The sequence below is a fragment of the Mauremys mutica genome, chromosome 21 (genome assembly GCF_020497125.1).
Source record: "Mauremys mutica isolate MM-2020 ecotype Southern chromosome 21, ASM2049712v1, whole genome shotgun sequence".
NCBI lineage: Eukaryota > Metazoa > Chordata > Testudines > Geoemydidae > Mauremys > Mauremys mutica.
The window spans coordinates 23,026,432-23,044,093 of NC_059092.1; the positions used below are offsets into that span (position 1 = coordinate 23,026,432).

General features: G+C 51.2%; 1 protein-coding gene across 2 annotated transcripts in view; it reads right to left on the reverse strand.

Annotated features, from left to right (window-relative positions):
* Positions 1 to 279: 279 nt before the first annotated feature.
* ALPL (alkaline phosphatase, biomineralization associated) overlaps positions 280 to 17,662 on the reverse strand; it is a 76,330-nt gene continuing 58,947 nt past the window's right edge. For both annotated transcript variants that reach the window (XM_044995990.1, XM_044995992.1), the window contains exons 8-12: positions 13,490 to 13,559; positions 4,967 to 5,101; positions 3,669 to 3,860; positions 1,402 to 1,521; positions 280 to 1,055 (exon numbers count right to left, since the gene is read on the reverse strand). In XM_044995990.1, coding sequence (XP_044851925.1) covers positions 787 to 1,055; positions 1,402 to 1,521; positions 3,669 to 3,860; positions 4,967 to 5,101; positions 13,490 to 13,559 — 786 coding nt within the window. In that variant the 3' untranslated portion in view covers positions 280 to 786. The remainder of the gene's footprint in view (positions 1,056 to 1,401; positions 1,522 to 3,668; positions 3,861 to 4,966; positions 5,102 to 13,489; positions 13,560 to 17,662) is intronic.

Below are 17,662 nucleotides of genomic sequence, written 5' to 3' on the forward strand. Positions count from 1 at the left end.
GACTTAGCAGCCTAAATACCTTTTTGGATCTGATCCAGGTGTCCAACTCCTGCTGACTTAAGTGACTAATTCTCCGAAGGTCCTCTGAAAATATCAACCAGAGATGAACCAAAGAGCCAAAATCCACATCTGGATTCAGATTCCAAAAGCCTCTTCTCTCAAAGTTTAGATCCGGGTTTTGGTTCCCAGGGAGGAAGCCTCTATTTACATAATCAGCAGCCATGGGAGGAGAACAGAACATTTCCTAATATGTGAGTTTTGTTTATCTGATTTTTTTAAAAAAATTGCTTGAGTGAGGCTAGAGGAGCTTAAAACAAAAGAAAACATTATGAGATATGAAACATCTGGGTCCAAGAGAGTCTGCCCCAGCCTGAACCTGTGTCTCTGTCTTTGGGTTCACAGAACCAGTCCAGGCTATTGCTATAAAAACAGCCCAACATTTCCAGATCTTGAAGCCAACTTGGAATCCAGGGCATCCACACCAGGGACGTTCAGCAGCATCAACAGCAACTGAGCCGCTCACTCAGTTCCCCACCCCTAATGATCTTGAACAGTGGTTCATGGCCATAGGCCAGCTACCCTGGTTCAGGGACAAGGTGGGTCCATTGACCAGAGACATAGGAAGCCTTGGTATTATGTCCAACATGGTTAAAACCTGAAGACCCTGTATCATATGGTGAGACAGGTTTCAAGATCTGTCTTTGAATGGGGTCAGGATCTCTATTTGAGATAGCTGGAGAGCCCTGGTCTGTGACTGAAGGAAGTGAGCTGATTGAGGGCGAGACCTTAAAACAAGAATTTGAGGAGGACGACGGAGGTAAGGGTGGAGAGGAAGGGCAGAGGCCCCACTGTGCTGTGCTGGGCTCCGGAGCTGCAGTGGTTTGTGTTCTGGCCAATGCAGGCGGCATAGGCCATGACGTGTGGAATGTAGTTCTGCTCATGGACTCCATGCAGGAGGTGGGCCATTGGGCCCTTGGCAAATATCGCCACGTCCTCACCCCCGTGGGTCTCCTGGCGCAGGGGCACAGCCGACTGGGCCTGGTAGTTGGCATGAGCTGCAGAGCGAGAACAAACAGCTGTAAGAGACTGGGCAGTCAGACCACCAGGCTGGAGACTGGCACCCACTATGCACTATCCCCAGCTTCCATCCTCACGTGACAGGCCACCTTTGAGAGATGGGGAGTTCAGCCTCTATGGCCCACTCAGACCTTGGCCTCTCTGCTGAGGGCACCAATGTGGTGGCCCTGTTAGTGGCAGTGGGTTTGGGAAATGGACTCTGGCTCACTGGGAATTAGATTGGAATAAGCAATGCATTTTACATGAACCCAGTGGCGTCAGCTGGTCCCTGCCATGTGCCCTCCCCACCCCCCATTCTGCATCTTGCCATCCCCCCAAACTCACCATAATTCACGGCGGACACATTCTCCCTCTCTCCAGCTACAATTTTGTAGCCGGGGCCATTTCCGTACAGGATGGAGGTGAAGGGCATTTTATCCACATCGCTGTGCATCGGCGCTAGACCTGTGCGGGGAGGAGCCTGGTTAGCCTGAGGGATGGTGGCCATCGCTCCTCTGCAGAAGATGCCATGCCTGACTCCAATACTCCAGTCCTGCCAATTTCCATAGAGTATTTCTGCTGGAGAGGCATATCTGCAGGATCCTCTAGTTTATCTGCCCCCAGCCCCCCACCCCGATCCTCTCTTTAGACAAGGACACTGACTGGAGTGTCAGCCAGTGATGCTTCTGCTTCCCTGGGGCTGATCACATGCCCATCAAAGAGCTCAAGCCCAGGTTCCCAAGTGAGAACAAGGAGAGAGGGAGTGGGGCATGAGACACTATCGCTGCAGCCAGATTTCGGGGGTGAATAACTCAGGAGGTGGCCAGGGCTGTCAAAGGTTTATAGTCCAGCCTGCCCCATGCAGCCATTCCACCCCACTGGAAGCTCATTGGCTCTCCTTGGCTAAGCCGGGCCAGGGCGGGCCAGTATTTGGAGGGGGGACCCAAGGTGCTGTAGCAAGCAGTGCCGGTGCTGCAGCAGGCAGAGTGTTGTCGGGCCAGTGCCCCATGAGAAATGAGAAATAGGGCATTTTGCTGGGGTAGCTAAACAGCTGCTGTTTCCATCTGGGGTGGATGATGCGAGTCTGGCCTGCAGTAGAGATGAGCTCCAGTACAAATGAAATCCAGGCCTTAAATCCAGAGAGTTTCGGGGTGTTCAGAACTGGGGTTTGGTTCTGGTCCATGGGCTCAGGGATCCAGGAGCTGGATATTATGATGTGATTAGAAATCCATTCCCCTCACTTGGAGTCCTGATACTGAGATTGGATGCACTCTAGGTCAGCTACAAGACATGGGCTCAGGCGCAATGCAGGACTCTCTGGGGGAGTTCTCAGGCCTGAGTTACAAGGAGTCAGACTCGAGGATCGTAATGGCCTTACAGTCTAGGAAAGCTGCCAAAAGTTTTGACCTGGTTCTGACACTGGACACATTTCAATTGCTGCTGTCTCAAGGGACATCAGAGAACAGGGGTCAGCAACCTACAGCATGCGAGCCAATTTTTGATGGCACGTGGCGGCGGGCTGAGCGGCTCAACCCACTGCCTCTCTGGGGTTCCGGCTGCTGCCCCATTGCCAGCTGAGGTCCTGGCCGCCGGCCCCACTCAGCGCCCGCTGCTGGCCTGGGGACCCCCAGGGAACCCCAGGCTGGCAGCGGGCTGAGCAGGCCAGCGGCTGGGACCCTGGCTGGCAGGAGCCGATGGCTGGAACCCCAGAGCAGCAGCGGGCTGAGCGGGGCCGGTGTCCGCTGACAGTCTGGGGTGCCAGCAGCACTCAGCCTGCTGCCGGTCTGGGTGAGCAGAACCCCAGGCTGGTAGTGGGCTGAGGGGGGCCAGCGGCCAGGATCCCGGCTGGCAGGAGCTGGCAGATGGAACCCCAGACCGGCCACCGGCCCCGCTCAGCCTGCTGCCGGTCTGGGGTCCAGCTGCTGGCCCTGCTCAGCCCGCTGCCCATCTGGGGTTCTGCTCATCCAGGCCGGCAGGAGGCTGAGCGGGGCTGGCGGCTGGGACCCCGACTGGCAAGGGGCCGGCAGCCAGAACCCCAGACTGGCAGCGGACTGAGCCACTCAGCCCCCAGCTGGCCCCGCTCAGCGTGCCACCGGCCTGCTCAGCCCGCTGCCGGCTGAGTGAATGGAACCCCTGACCGGCAGTGGGCTGAGCACGGCTGGTGGCTGGAATCCCAGACAAGGATCACACTAAATTGAAAAGATCTGCATTTTATTTTTATTTTAAATGAAGCTTCTTAAATATTTTAAAAACCTTATTTACTTTAAATATAACAATAGTTTATTTATATAATATAGATATAGAGACCTTCTACAAATGTTAAAATGTAAACCTTAAATTACAGTGAACTTGGCACATCACTTCTGAAAGGTTGCCGACCTCTGTCATAGAATCATAGAAGATTAGAGTTGGGAGAGACCTGAGGAGGTCATCTAGCCCAACCCCCTGCTCAAAGCAGGACCAACCCCAACTAAATCATCTCAGCCAGGGCTTTGTCAAGCCTGCCAGGCAGCGATGCCAAACGGTCCTCCAGCAGTAACTGGCCAGGTGCCACCATTTGGAGACTGGTGGGTCTTTAGCTTGTGGGGGAAACCAATGGGTTAAACCCTTACCGAAAATGGGATTGCCGCGGGGTGTGTATCCACCAAAGGTGAAGACATGGGAGTGGTCAGCAGTGACTACGGTCAGTGTGTCCTCCAGTGAGGTCATGTCACCAGCCTTGCCTATGGCTCTGTCCATCTCCACTGCCTCGTGCAGCGCTTGCTTGGCTTTCCCCTCATGGTGACCATGGTCGATCCTGCCCCCTGGAAAGGGAAAAGCAAGAAGGGAACAACTAGTCGGACTAGAAACCTGGGACTCACTAATAACAGATCACACTGTTGGTCCATCCTGCTAGAGCTCTTGCTTCCTGCTGTCTTGGACCAGGTCAATGGTCTGTGGAGTCCAATATACTGTCTCTCTGCTGCACCTAACCATTACCAATCCGCCCTCCTGTCCCGACACTGGCCTGTGGTGAGTGCTGCACCGGAAGGTGCAAACCATGTTTACCACACCTTATGGTGCAGCACGGTGCATCTGAGCTGGTATTTGGAGAATGGATGGAAGGAGCTGACAGGGAGAGAGCAAGGAAAATACATCATTTCTATCCAGCCACTTCTAGGATCACGTCCACAACCGAGTCGTCTCCTGCTGCTTTCCAAGGAACAGCCCAACAGCTGACTGAGATACCAGGGCATGCAGCAGACTCGCTATTAGAAGAAACACCCACCCAGCAGGGATAAGTACTACCTCCCAGAGCCCTCAGGATGGGGGAGCTGCTAGGCTGGAGTCTTGGTTCTCATGTGGTGAATATTCCTCACCACAAGCCCTCCCTTCCTCTCCCTTCCAGGCCAGTAAAGGAAACCAACTTTCCTTGACTGAAAGGTGCAATCAGGGGCCAGCATTACCTGCACTTCAGATGCTAGAAAGGGAGACTAATGCAGTTAAGCTAGGAGTTTGTGGGCCAGTATCAGACCACTGCTGGTATTTACCCATGTCCAGGGTCTCCCTCGGGAGCCGTGGGCTCTGGGACCCATTGCCTGCATACCAGCCTCTCCCCACAAAGCAATTTCCATCCGCTCACTTGTAAGGTAAATGGCTAGGGAACTTGCCCAGCTCCTTTCCTGACTGGTGAAGCAATGGTGGGTGCAATAGGGATGGGTTTTTTCCACTGTCACTCGATTCCAGAACCATTTCATCACCCTCCCAGAGAGGCACATTCAGGTCAGAAGACAATAGCAGACCTTCAGTAACAGGCCCATGTCCTCAGAATGGGATGCTCCCAGCCCTGAGAAGCTGGGATGGGAAGCTCAGCCCCACAGGGAACTGGGAGCAGTGGGCAGGTCCCCAGTCTGGAGACCCTGGCTCTCACCTTCCACCAGCAGGAAGAATCCTCGGGGATTTCTCTGGAGGATTCTGATGGCCACCTGCACCATCTCCGTCAGGGAAGGGTCTGTCTGGACATTCCTGTCTAGCTCATACATCATATCTATTGGCTCGAAGAGGCCTGCAAAGGGAGAGGATGTGTCAGCTATGCACCACATTCTGATCTTTACGAGGGCCTCAGATCCATGTGCTACCAATTCCGATTGTACCAACATGATCACCAAAGTTTTTCCCAGCATAATGATCCCCCATGGGCTCTGATACTCTCCCACCTCTCTCTGCCACCAGGAGCTGGACACACTGGCAGAGTAGCCAGGCACCATGACCCCTGTCCATTGCTCTGCTCACTAGGAAGCACCACCCTGGATGTAAGAGATAATGTGTGTATACTGCAGTATGCATCGGGATGTGGGCTGTGTGGTGTGATGGGGGATGTAACTGAGAACCAGGTGTGGGGTTCAGAGTAGATTTTTCTCTGAATGGGTCAGCAGCCTACTATGGACGTAATGATTGATTGGCAATCCCTCAATTCGAGGATATTCTCTACCATGGATTGACTGTGGGTCCTGAGATGACTCAAGAGTCCGATCCTGGAATCGCAAATCCGCCTGCAGTAGGTACTGACATTTTGTGGCAGGCCAGCTGCCTGCTGGGAGAAAGTTATTTCTTTTTCCTTCCTTCTCTCTCTCTTTTCAGCTTCGAGGGCTAGGCGCCTCTCCTTGAAGCAGGCCACTGCCTGATGGAAGATATGGTGCCACTGGGGTCAGTTGGTGGTTTGCTCCTCCCAGCTTGTGATGCCCACATCAGTTTTCGTAAGATACGCTTTCCGTGTCTTTGTAACGCAGAGGTTCTCAAACTTCACTGCACCGCATCCCCCTTTTGACAACAAAAATTACTACAGGACCCCAGGAGGGGGGACCGAAGCCTGAGCCCGCCCAAGCCCCACCACCCCAGAGGGAAGGGGGGAGGAGGTGCAAAGCCAAAGCCCCACCTCCCCAGGCCAGGGGGCCAAAGCCGAAACCCAAGGGCGGGATCTGAGTCAACAGTGTGTCCTTGTTGCCAAGAAGGCTAATGGCATTTTGGGTTGTATAAGTAGGGGCATTTCCAGCAGATCGAGGGATGTGATCATTCCCCTCTACTCAGCACTGGCGAGGCCTCATCTGGAGTACTGTGTCCAGTTTTGGGCCCCACACTACAAGGATGTGGAAAAATGAGTCCATCAGAGGGCAACGGAAATGATTAGAGGGCTGGAGCCCATGATTTATGAGGAGAGGCTGAGGGAACTGGGATTATCTAGTCTTCAGAAGAGAAGAGTGAGAGGGGATTTGATAGCAGCCTTCAACTACCTGAAGGGGGATTCCAGAGAGGATGGATCTAGACTGTTCTCAGTGGTGGCAGATGACAGAACAAGGAGCAATGGTCTCAAGTTGCAGTGGGGGAGGTTTAGGTTGGATATTACGAAAAACTTTTTCACTAGTAGGGTGGTGAAGCACTGGAATGGGTTACCTAGGGAGGTAGTGGAATCTCCTTCCTTAGAGGTTTTTAAGGTCAGGCTTGACAAAGCCCTGGCTGGGATGATTAAGTTGGGTTTGGTCCTGCTTTGAGCCGGGGGTTGGACTAGATACCTCCTGAGGTCCCTTCCAACCCTGAGATTCTATGATTCAGCCCAAGCAGGGGGCCTGTAATCTGAGCCCTGTCACCCAGGGCTGAAGCCCTTGGTCTTGGGCCCCAGGACCCAGCAAGCCAGCCCTGGAGACCCCATTAAAAAGGGGTCGGGATCCAGTTTGGGGTCCTGACCCACAGTTTGAGAACTGCTGTAGCGTTTCCTCTGACTACCACAGGATCTCCAACCATGGGTGAGCTGAGAGTAGAGGACTTGTTTTGGGAAGTGAGAGTCTGGCATCCGCACAAAATGTCCAGCCCAGCGAAGTTGATGCATGAGGATTATTGCTTCAATGCTGGTGACATTGGCGTCAGTGAGGATACTGGCATTAGTGCAGCTATCTTGTCACTTGACAGAAAGGGTCTTCCAGAAGCATCGTTGGTGGTACCTTGCCAGACTGTTGAGGTGCTGTCAATAGGTCACCCAGGTTTTACCTCCAGAGAGGAGTGTAGGAACAACAGTTGTCTTATAAGACCAGGATCTTGGAGTCCTGCTGCAGGTCACAGTCCGTCTCTGTCAACTGTGATGCCCTGTGGAAGGTGCTGACCAAATTTGGCTACCCTCCAAAATTTATTAAGGTCCTATGGCTTCTCCAAGATCAAATGATTGCCACGATTCATTGTAATGGCCTTGAGACAGAACCTTTTGTCATCAAAACTGAGGTTAAGCAAGGATGCGTTATTGCCCCAACCCTGTTCTCCATCTATTTAGCAGTCATTTTGGTCAGTTGACATGCAATACAGAATGGACAGGTGGCTCTTTAATCTTCAAGTTCTCCGCTCAAAGTCTAAAAAGTCTTCAGGGCGTCTATTACTGATCTTCAGTATGCTGATGACTGTGCCATCCTGGCACACACAGCGAATTACCTTCAGTCCACACTGGATTTTCTTGCACAATCTTACCGAAGCCTAGGAACTCTCACTCAATATTGAGATGACTAAAGTGCTCTATTAACCTGCCTCAGGCCTTGCACATGACCCACCACAAATCACCATGGAGGGTCAGACTTTGGAGACAGTTGAGCACTTTTGCTACCTCGGTAGCCAACTTTATCAAAATGCAAAAATCGACAGTGAAATCCAGCACAAGATCCAGTGTGCAAGTGCTTCCTTTGGGAAATTGCTTCAACATGTTTTATTGACATAATACAATGACTGTGTGTAACCATACGCTGCTTCACCAGCAGCACACACACCAACACCATTCCAGACAGGCCCAGAATTTTGCTTGGAAGCCAAGGGGACCTGGTACAGATCAGAGACACACACCCGCTTTTCCTCTGAGTCTCTGCAGCATTTTATAAGTGCACATTTTCCCTGGGACTCCCACTGTGCACTCGTCCTCCATGCTCACGCTGCCTGCTCACGCACTGCTGCAGCTACTCCAAGCTGCCTTTTGTCCCCGATCCTAGCAACTGGCTTAGATGTACCAAGTCCCTGCCACATGCAGCAATCGGTGTGACTTGGCTCCAAGAGACATAACTGCGGAAAAAGAGCCCAGCGGCTGCTGCTCACCTTGCACATCCATATGGATCTGACAAGGGGAGGAGGCAGGACCTGTTGCTGGGGTGGAGCAATTGTTGGAGGCTCTGGTCCCCCTGCTGGGTCCCCTCAACCCCCCCCCCATCCAAGGGGATATTGAAGACTGAGAGGGTTACTAGGCCCTGTTACCTACCTGCCTATTTGTGGCACCGATACTGAACAACAGGCAACTCCAGAGTGATCAGCTTCATCCTGTCCACATCACTCCAGCTCCCCATGCTCCATCTCTCTCAACAGCCTGGGCCCTCCAGGAACAGCCAGCCTCTCTCTGGCCTGCTTCCTTGGAGGTTGCTGAGTCACTGTGCAGGTGGCAGGTGACCCAGAGGCCCAGGCTGGCCAGGAGGGGGCCGTGCTGCTGTGAACTCAGGTCTGTCAGGAGCTGGCTCAGCTGCAAGCCCAGGCCAGAGGCGGCGGCAGGTTTCTCCAAAGCTACAGGCCAGTGCCTGGAGCAGAGGGGTTAATGTGCCCAGGGACTGAGCGTATCCCTTTCGCTGGAGCCTAGGAGGGCTGAGCACTTATCCCAATCCATGCTGGGCTCCTCTGCATTTCTCCCAGATGCCCACATCATACTCAGATCCTCAGGGACAGGGGCAGTGGCTCTCCTGAGGAGTTTGTCTGACAGACACCTTCTTACTGCAAATCTGTTGCTCAGGTTACCCTCCTGCCAATACTCCAGTGGACTCCGATCTGCTCCTGGTTATAATGGAGCCTGGGGGCAGCTTCACTCTGTGTCATGATTCCTCCCCATTGCTCACGGCTAATGCTGGCTCTTTGCTCCACTGTTCGGCCTCTTGGGAATCCTACCTTCTAGCCAACAATGGGTTAACGAGATGGCTGCATCTCGCTAGCCAGGGAGTCAGCGGGAAATGCGTGCCAAACGTATGCACGATCTAAAGGAGTTTGTTCGCTCCAACCTGTTTGGTGCCTCAGATGTGACTCAGGGGAAAGGAAGTGGCCAGAGGCTGCAGCAAACACCCCCCAGATGTCAAAGGCTTCACCACTCCGAAGAGAGAGGGGCCTACACAGCCAGATGCTTTGCACATGTGCCGTCCGGCTCTTGAGCTGATGTAGGGAGAGATTCCATCACTCCAGGCTGAGATCTCCCTGTGTCTGCATCTCCTGAGGGGCCCAAGCATTTGGAACCAGACTCAGAAAGCAAATTGAGCCACCTGGAAAAACAGCTTCCTGGATTTGTTTTCTTATGATCATCAAAATGGGCCTGTCATTGCTAACTGCTGGGGTAGGCACTAAAACAATCTATCCAGAAGTGGCAGAGGTATGAGGCAGGCACACGTGAACACACCTTCCACATGTACCCATCCACATGCCTGGCTCCATATGTACACATGCACGTGCACACACACACCAATGTACATGTGCACACACACACACCAATGTACCCATCCACATGCCTGGCCCCGTATGTATGTGTTCACATGTGCGCACACTCCTCCCACACGTACCCATCCACATGCCTGGTCCTGTATGTATGTGCGTGCGCGCACACACACACGCACACACACCCATCCACATGCCTGGCCCAGTAAGTAGGTGTTCACATGCACACACACATATGTACCCATCCATACGCCTGGCCCCATATGTACATGTGCACGTGTGCGCACACACACAGCACAGTGAACATCTTCTGAAGAAGCTTTCTACACCAGAGTCTGTGTCCAGTCATGGCTGGGCAGGGACCAGCCTCCATTTTAAAAGGCAGCCTGAGCTGTGGATCCAAACATCAGTTCTAGGAGCCTCTGAACCCAAGAGGACTGCCATGTGGACCATTGCATGGGCAGAGTGAGGAGCTGCAGGAACTGGAACCTGTGGGGACATGGGGGACTGCAGTTCAGGCCCATATATAACAACAGCTGATGCATGGTCGACGCTCACAGCCGACCGAATAGGGTGGAGAACTGCAGACCCAGCCACAGTCCTGAGAGCCTCTCCCTGGAAGGCTCTCTCCACGCCACAACCGGGGCCAGCCTAGCACTGGACTTGACATTGGCAGTGCTGTGGGTTTGTCACAGAGTGAAAAAAAGTCCCAGTCTGATTGTCCCACTTGTCTGACATTTTCCTCTGCTCATGGCTCACCCTGCAGCGGCAGCTCCTGTGACCCGTGGGGCTGGGCCCAGCTCCCTGTCCCTGGTACTGTGACCTGGAGAACTCTGGGCAGCAGTGCCTCTCAGCTTTGGCCCACCTCATCCTCTATTGTGTCAGGAGGGCAGTGCCAGTCAGGCAAGCCAAACTGAGCGGCACTGCAGCCCTGCGCACCAGGTTGCAACACCCAGAGCAGGGTGCTGGGCCCAGCGCCGCAGTACACAGAAGTCGCTGCTATGGGGTAATTGTGGGAGGGCTCACTCTCCAGTCCCTCTCCACCCCAGGACTCCCCTCCTTACCTGGGGGTTGTGGTGCTGGGTGTGGAGGGTGCTGCTATGGCTCGTCAGTGCCTCCTTAGCGAGGTGAGGAAGAGGGCATTTGTTAGCAAATATCAGGGAGCAGTCGTGGTAAATTCAGTAAGCCAGCACTTTGACTGAAGTTACTGCTACTCCGTGATTCCTGATAACAAATGCTGTGGCAAATTAATAATTTTTTTTTTAATAATTGGAGATATTCCCATCTCCTAGAACTGGAAGGGACCTTAAAAGGTCATTGAGTCCAGCCCCCTGCCTTCACTAGCAGGACCAAGTACTGATTTTTGCATCAGATCCTTAAGTGGCCCCCTCAAGGATTGAGCTCACAACCCTCAGTTTAGCAGGCCAATGCGCAAACCACTGAGCTATCCCTCCCTACTACTGATTTTGCCCCAGATCCCTAAGTGGCCCCCTCAAGGGCTGAACTCACAACCCTGGGTTTAGCAGGCCAGGGCTCAAACCACTGAGCTATCCCTTCTACAGCCCCAGCCACTGGTTTCCAAAGCCATGGTTGCTAGTACTTTGGTAGCAATGTTCTCTGCAAGCAGGGACAAGGACTCCATAGCTTGGTTTTTGAGCACATCAGACACAGATGCTTGTGAGGCTGCAGCTGCATTTGAAAAGTGTTTCCGACACTGTTGTGAGGGCCCATCAATATGTCCAAGGGGCCCAAAGGGGTTATTTCACTCAGCAAGAGCTAGTGGCCATCCCCCTTTCCTGCCACTTTCCCACTGTGCTTCCCTTGGATAACGGGAGCCTATAATGAGGAGAACACACCCCAAATTCAGATGGGAAGTGGTGCAGGTCCATAGGTTCTCCTCCACCAGATTTCAGGGAGTCAGGACTCCACTCCCTGTTCTGTGTAGCTAGATGGGAAGGGATCTCTCACAAACACGGGTCACAGGCTGGAAGGCAGAGTGCCATGGCCATACAGAAGGAGCCTAATTCCTTTTGAGCCACAGGCATCCTTTGCAGACGTGTTTTGCAAGGTATGTTTTGCCCTCAATACGCATGGCTGGATGTACAAACAGCAGCTGCACACAACCGATGGGGAAGGTTCTGTACAAGCCCTCAGCCTTTTCAGCTCCCTGCATTTTATAAAAATCAAAAAAGTCTCCCCTGCCTGCAAAAGAAACATCAGTCCAGCCCCCAGTCTCTGTGTGGTTCTGCTCTCTGTTCCTCTCCCTCCATCCAAGGGGCAGTTACGGGCCAGCTCCTCGGCTAACCAGCAGCTCTGTACTTACAATGCATAATGCAATGTCTCTAAGCTCTGCTTTCGTACGCTTCTGGGGTGTTATGCGCAACTGTTTTGATGTTGCCTGGGTCACAAGGCATAACACAGGGTGCCACTCCACACAGCAGCCAAGTCATCTCTGAAGTGCCAGTATTCTAACAGGACATTAGCACCTCCTAGCCACGCTGCTGCTTTCTGCCACTGTGCAGAGACTGGAATGGGGAGCAGCAGTGAAGGAGATGTGATCTTCCCCCACTGCACCTATAAGTACGCTGTTGACCCAGCAGGCTAGAAGACAGGCAGACTCCAGCCACCCACCCACCCAGGGCTGGCACTAAATGCCCCTTTTCCTGCCTCAGTGGTTGACTCAGCACTTGGGAACAGCTAGCTTTATGAGTATCAGATAGGAAGATTCTTCAGTGCACACTTAGTCTTTCTGGTCAGGTGTTTTCAGTCTTTTCCAATGCTGAGGGACCTCGTCATCCTAGTTCCCTGCACCAGGCAAGGATCATAGAGGATAGAAGCAGAGAAGCCACAATGGATTACAGTCCATCAGTCCCTGGCAACACAGGATACTTCCCTCTTGTGGTGGCTCTTGGCCTTTCCCCTAATGAGCTTACCTCCCTTCTCCTAAATCCCTCCCTGTACCCTGTAGTAGAAAGAGGGCCTGAGACTTGAGGCCTGGTGTCAGAGGCCTGGTATGAGGTCTGAGGCCTGGGCTAAAGTTAAGTTGTGAGCAAGAGGCACACACAAGAGGCCCTGCTCACAGAATTGGCAAGAACAGGGCTGATATTGCAGAAACACACATTCCTAAGTAGTGCTAGGCACAAGAATATATACAAAAACGTATTCCAGAAAGATACCAGAAAACCTTGATACCAAAACACATTCCTCAAAAGATAACATGAATGCACTGACCTATCCTAAAGATAAGGTCAGGATAACAGCATGATGGATAGAGATGTTTTGATCAAACCAACAGGTACCTGGTAATGGGTGGTGGTTAGCTACGTCACAGGGTGGTATCTAGGTATGTCAGAGGGCAGTAACTAGCAACGTCAAGGGGGCAACACGTAACTTGTTTGTAGCTGTGTATAAAGATGCATCTCAGAGGGAGTGTCTTTGTCTGGCCAAGGGGAGAATGGAAAGTCCAGCCATTCACTGAGCCAGTCCATTGTCACGAGCATACATGTGTTAGTGTACCACTGAGCCAGGGCATTAGCACCGTTCGTCGGCAATAAACCTGACCAAAGTTCCTTGCTGAAAACCGAGTCTGTGGATTTAGTGGGTAGCTCAGTCAAAGTCTGCTATCTCCATTATCTGCGCAGAGCTGAGAACGAGAGCGCACACACACACACACACACTGAGCCAACATCTGACCAGACCTCTCTTTTAGCAACAAGGGAGGGGCAGGGTGGTCTTGGCCCCTTGCCACCCAACCTGAGATTTACAAAAAGTATCTAAGTGAGCTGATACCCAACTCCCATTGATGTTCACTGGCAGCTAGGTACTTAACTTGCTGAGGAGCATTCACAAATCCCACTAGGCACCTATCTGCATCTCCAGGTAAGTAAACACATTTGTAAATCTGTCCCTCAGCTCACTGATTTTCGCTTAGCTCCCGCACCTCCAGCCTTTGCTCTTAGATACTCACCTAAGAGGAAGTCCACTTCCATCGGGTTAAGGGACAACAGGTCAATGCTATTCCAGACATACCGGGAATTCTAGGGGAGAGCAAAGGAACAGCAGCTGTTATGTATACTTCCTTATAGAGGGGATTGGAAATAAGACATACATTTATCAGGGAGGGGAATTAACCACTGGAAACAATTTCCCAAGGGTTGTGGTGGCTTCTCCATCACTGGCAATTTTAAAATCAAGACTGGATGTTCTAGTTTGAACAGGAATTATTGTGGAGAATTTTTCTGGCCTTTGCTATGAGGCAGTCAGACTAGATGATCACAGTGGCTCCTTATGCCCTTCGAATCTGGAAGCCATAGGTATTTCCCAGATACGGTATTTGCCATATGTATTGCACACACAGAGAACATCTGCCATATATCCCAGATATATGCATCGATATCTGCCCAGACAACTTCACAGGCATGAAAATCAGGCAGCTTTGCCCTCTTTAACACATATTTCTCTTGTATCTTAGTAAATGTATTTTATTGTGCAATGAATGTTCATCATAATAAGGACCTTAAATTTATATAGGTAATAATTGGAGATATACCAATCACCCAGAACTGGAAGGGACCTTGAAAGGTCATTGAGTCCAACCCCCTGCCTTCACTATCAAGACCAATTTTTGCCCCAGATCTTTAAGGGGCCCCCTCAAGGATTGAACTCACAACGCTGGGTTGAACAAGCCAATACTCAAACCACTGAGCTATCATAGAAACTCAGGATTGGAAGGGACCTCAGGAGGTCATCTAGTCCAACCCCCTGCTCAAAGCAGGATCAAACCCAGCTAAATCATTCCAGCGAGGGCTTTGTCAAGCCTGACCTTAAAAACCTCTAAGGAAGGAGATTCCACCACCTCCCTAGGGAACCCATTCCAGTGCTTCACCACCCTACTAGTGAAAAAGTTTTTCCTAATGTCCAACCTAAACCTCCCCCTCTGCAACTTGAGACCATTACTCCTTGTTCTGTCATCTTCTACCACTGAGAACAGTCTAGATCCATCCTCTTTGGAACCCCCTTTCAGGTAGTTGAAAGCAGCTATCAAATCCCCCCTCATTCTTCTCTTCTGCAGGCTAAACAATCTCAGTTCCCTCAGCCTCTCCTCATAAGTCATGTGTTCCAGCCCCCTAATCATTTTTGTTGCCCTCCGCTGGACTCTCTCCAATTTATCCACATCCTTCTTGTAGTGTGGGGCCCAAAACTGGACACAGTACTCCAAATGAGGCCTCACCAGTGCTGAATAGAGGGGAATGATCAAATCCCTCGATCTGCTGGAAATGCCCCTACTTATACAACCCAAAATGCCATTAGCCTTCTTGGCAACAAGGGCACACTGTTGACTCATATTCAGCTTTTCGTCCACCGTAACCCCTAGGTCCTTTTCTGCAGAACTGCTGCCCAGTCATTTGGTCCCTAGTCTATAGCAGTGCATGGAATTCTTCCGTCCTAAATGCAGGACTCTGCACTTGTCCTTGTTGAACCTCATCATATTTCTTTTGGCCCAATCCTCTACTTTGTCTAGGTCCCTCTGTATCCTATCCCGACCCTCCAGCGTATCAACCACTCCTCCCAGTTTAGTGTCATCTGCAAACTTGGTAAGGGTGCAGTCCACACCATCCTCCAGATCGTTAATGAAGATATTGAATAAAACCGGCCCCAGCACCGACCCTTGGGGCACTCCACTTGATACCGGCTGCCAACTAGACATGGAACCATTGATCACTACCCGTTGAGCCCGACCATCTAGCCAGTTTTCTATCCACCTTACCGTCCATTCATCCAGCCCAGACTTCTTTAACTTGCTGGCAAGAATACTGTGGGAGACTGTATCAAAAGCTTTGCTAAAGTCCAGAAATAGCACATCCACTGCTTTCCCCTCATCCACAGAGCCGGTTATCTCATCATAGAAGGCAATTAGGTTAGTCAGGCATGACTTGCCCTTGGTGAATCCATGCTGACTGTTCCTGATCACTTTCCCCTCCTTTAAGTGGTTCAGAATTGATTCCTTGAGGACCTGTTCCATGATTTTTCCAGGGACTGAGATGAGACTGACTGGCCTGTAGTTCCCTGGATCTTCCTTCTTCCCTTTTTTAAAGATGGGCACTACATTAGCTTTTTTCCAGTCATCCGGGACCTCCCCCGATCGCCATGATTTTTCAAAGATAATGGCCAATGGCTCTGCAATCTCATCGGCCAACTCCTTTAGCACCCTCGGATGCAGTGCATCCGGCCCCATGGACTTGTGCTCGTCCAGCTTTTCTAAATAGTCCCGAACTACTTCTTTCCCCACAGAGAGCTGGTCACCTCCTCCCCATACCGTGCTGCAGAGTGCAGCTGTCTGGGAGCTGACCTTGTCTGTGAAGACAGAGGCAAAAAAAGCATTGAGTACACTAGCTTTCTCCACATCCTCTGTCACTAGGTTCCCTCCCTCATTCAGCAAGGGGCCCACACTTTCCTTGACTTTCTTCTTGTTGCTAACATACCTGAAGAAACCCTTCTTGTTACTCCTAACATCTCCGGCTAGCTGCAACTCCAAGTGTGATTTGGCCTTCCTAATTTCACTCCTGCATGCCTGAGCAATACTTTTATACTCCTCCCTGGTTATTTGTCCAATCTTCCACTTCTTGTAAGCTGTTTTTTTGTGTTTAAGATGAGCAAGGATTTTACTGTTAAGCCAAGCTGGTCGCCTGCCATATTTACTCTTCTTCCTACACATCGGGATGGTTTGTTCCTGCAACCTCAATAAGGATTCTTTAAAATTCAGCCAGCTTTCCTCGACTCCTTTCTCCGTCATGTTATTCTCCCAGGGGACCTTGCCCGTCAGTTCCCTGAGGGAGTCGAAGTCTGCTTTTCTGAAGTCCAGGGTCTCTGTTCTACTGCTCTCCTTTCTTCCTTGTATCAGGATCCTGAACTCGACCATCTCATGGTCACTGCCTCCCAGGTTCCCATCCACTATTGCTTCCTCTACTATTTCTTCCCTGTTTGTGAGCAGCAGGTCAAGAAGAGCTTTTCCCCTAGTTGGTTCCTCCAGCACTTGCACCAGGAAATTGTCCCCTACACTTTCCAGAAACTTCCTGGATTGTCTGTGCTATCTTGGATCCCAAAGCATGTCACAAACTACAGATATTGTAAGCCCTTTAAGGCTGGACTATCATTTTCTATACATTTGTATGGTGCCCAGTACAATGGGGTCTTGACCTGGTTGGCCTCTAGGTGCTACTGCAGTATAAATGTTACATAATAGACACACCGCTACATAGAGCAGCATAGAAATGCAGCCACCTCTGGGGTGGAGGGCAACAGTCACAAAAAACACAACAGTGGTGTGGGGGATTTTTTGATCAAGAAGTGAAATGGGATCTTTAGTTTCTACAGAAAATTGACTGGACCTTGTATTCCGAGGACTCGTGGAAAATAAAACAAATAAAGCACCCAGGGCATGCTCCTCAGTGATAGAACTCCCCTCAGCTCCAGCTGAATAAGAGGTAGGCCAAAGCGGAGCACTTTTTGAACATCCCACCCATAAAGTTTAAGCATAGGGCAAAGTTTTGCAGCCCTGGTACGAGGCTCAGAACATGCAGAGGCTTTGGCTTTAAGGCACAAGATTAGGATTCAGGTTTGGATCCTACAGCACTAAAATCCCACTGGCCATTCTCACAAGGTTTTGGCCCAAAGCAGCAGAAAATAAATGTAATAAGATCCCCAGCAGTTGAACAGCATGAGGCTGTAGTCTCCTCAGAACTAGAAAACTGATCCCTCTTGGGTTTGGTTCTGACCTAGAACCAGGGAGTTGGAGCTAAGGCTAGTGAGGGTTGATAGCAACAATGCCCATAGATCTGCCAGTGCTGTAGAGAGAGGGACTTCTGGTCCAGATCCTGAAATCAGATCCAGGTGGGTGGCCCCCTGTACCTGTGCTGACCATCATGTTACTTGTAGGAGCTGCCATGAGCAAACAAACCCCGTGTTTCCTTCCCCTCCACCCCATCTCAGAAACTAAATGATGGGGAGAACCTCAAAGGTTTGAAGGTTCCATTCAGTTCAGATGCTTCTCCCACGTGCCTTGGCCTAGAGAGGCTTTGCCATGAGAATTCCTGGTTTGGGCTGAGCCAGAAATACCCTGAGCTCAGCCTCTTGCATAAGA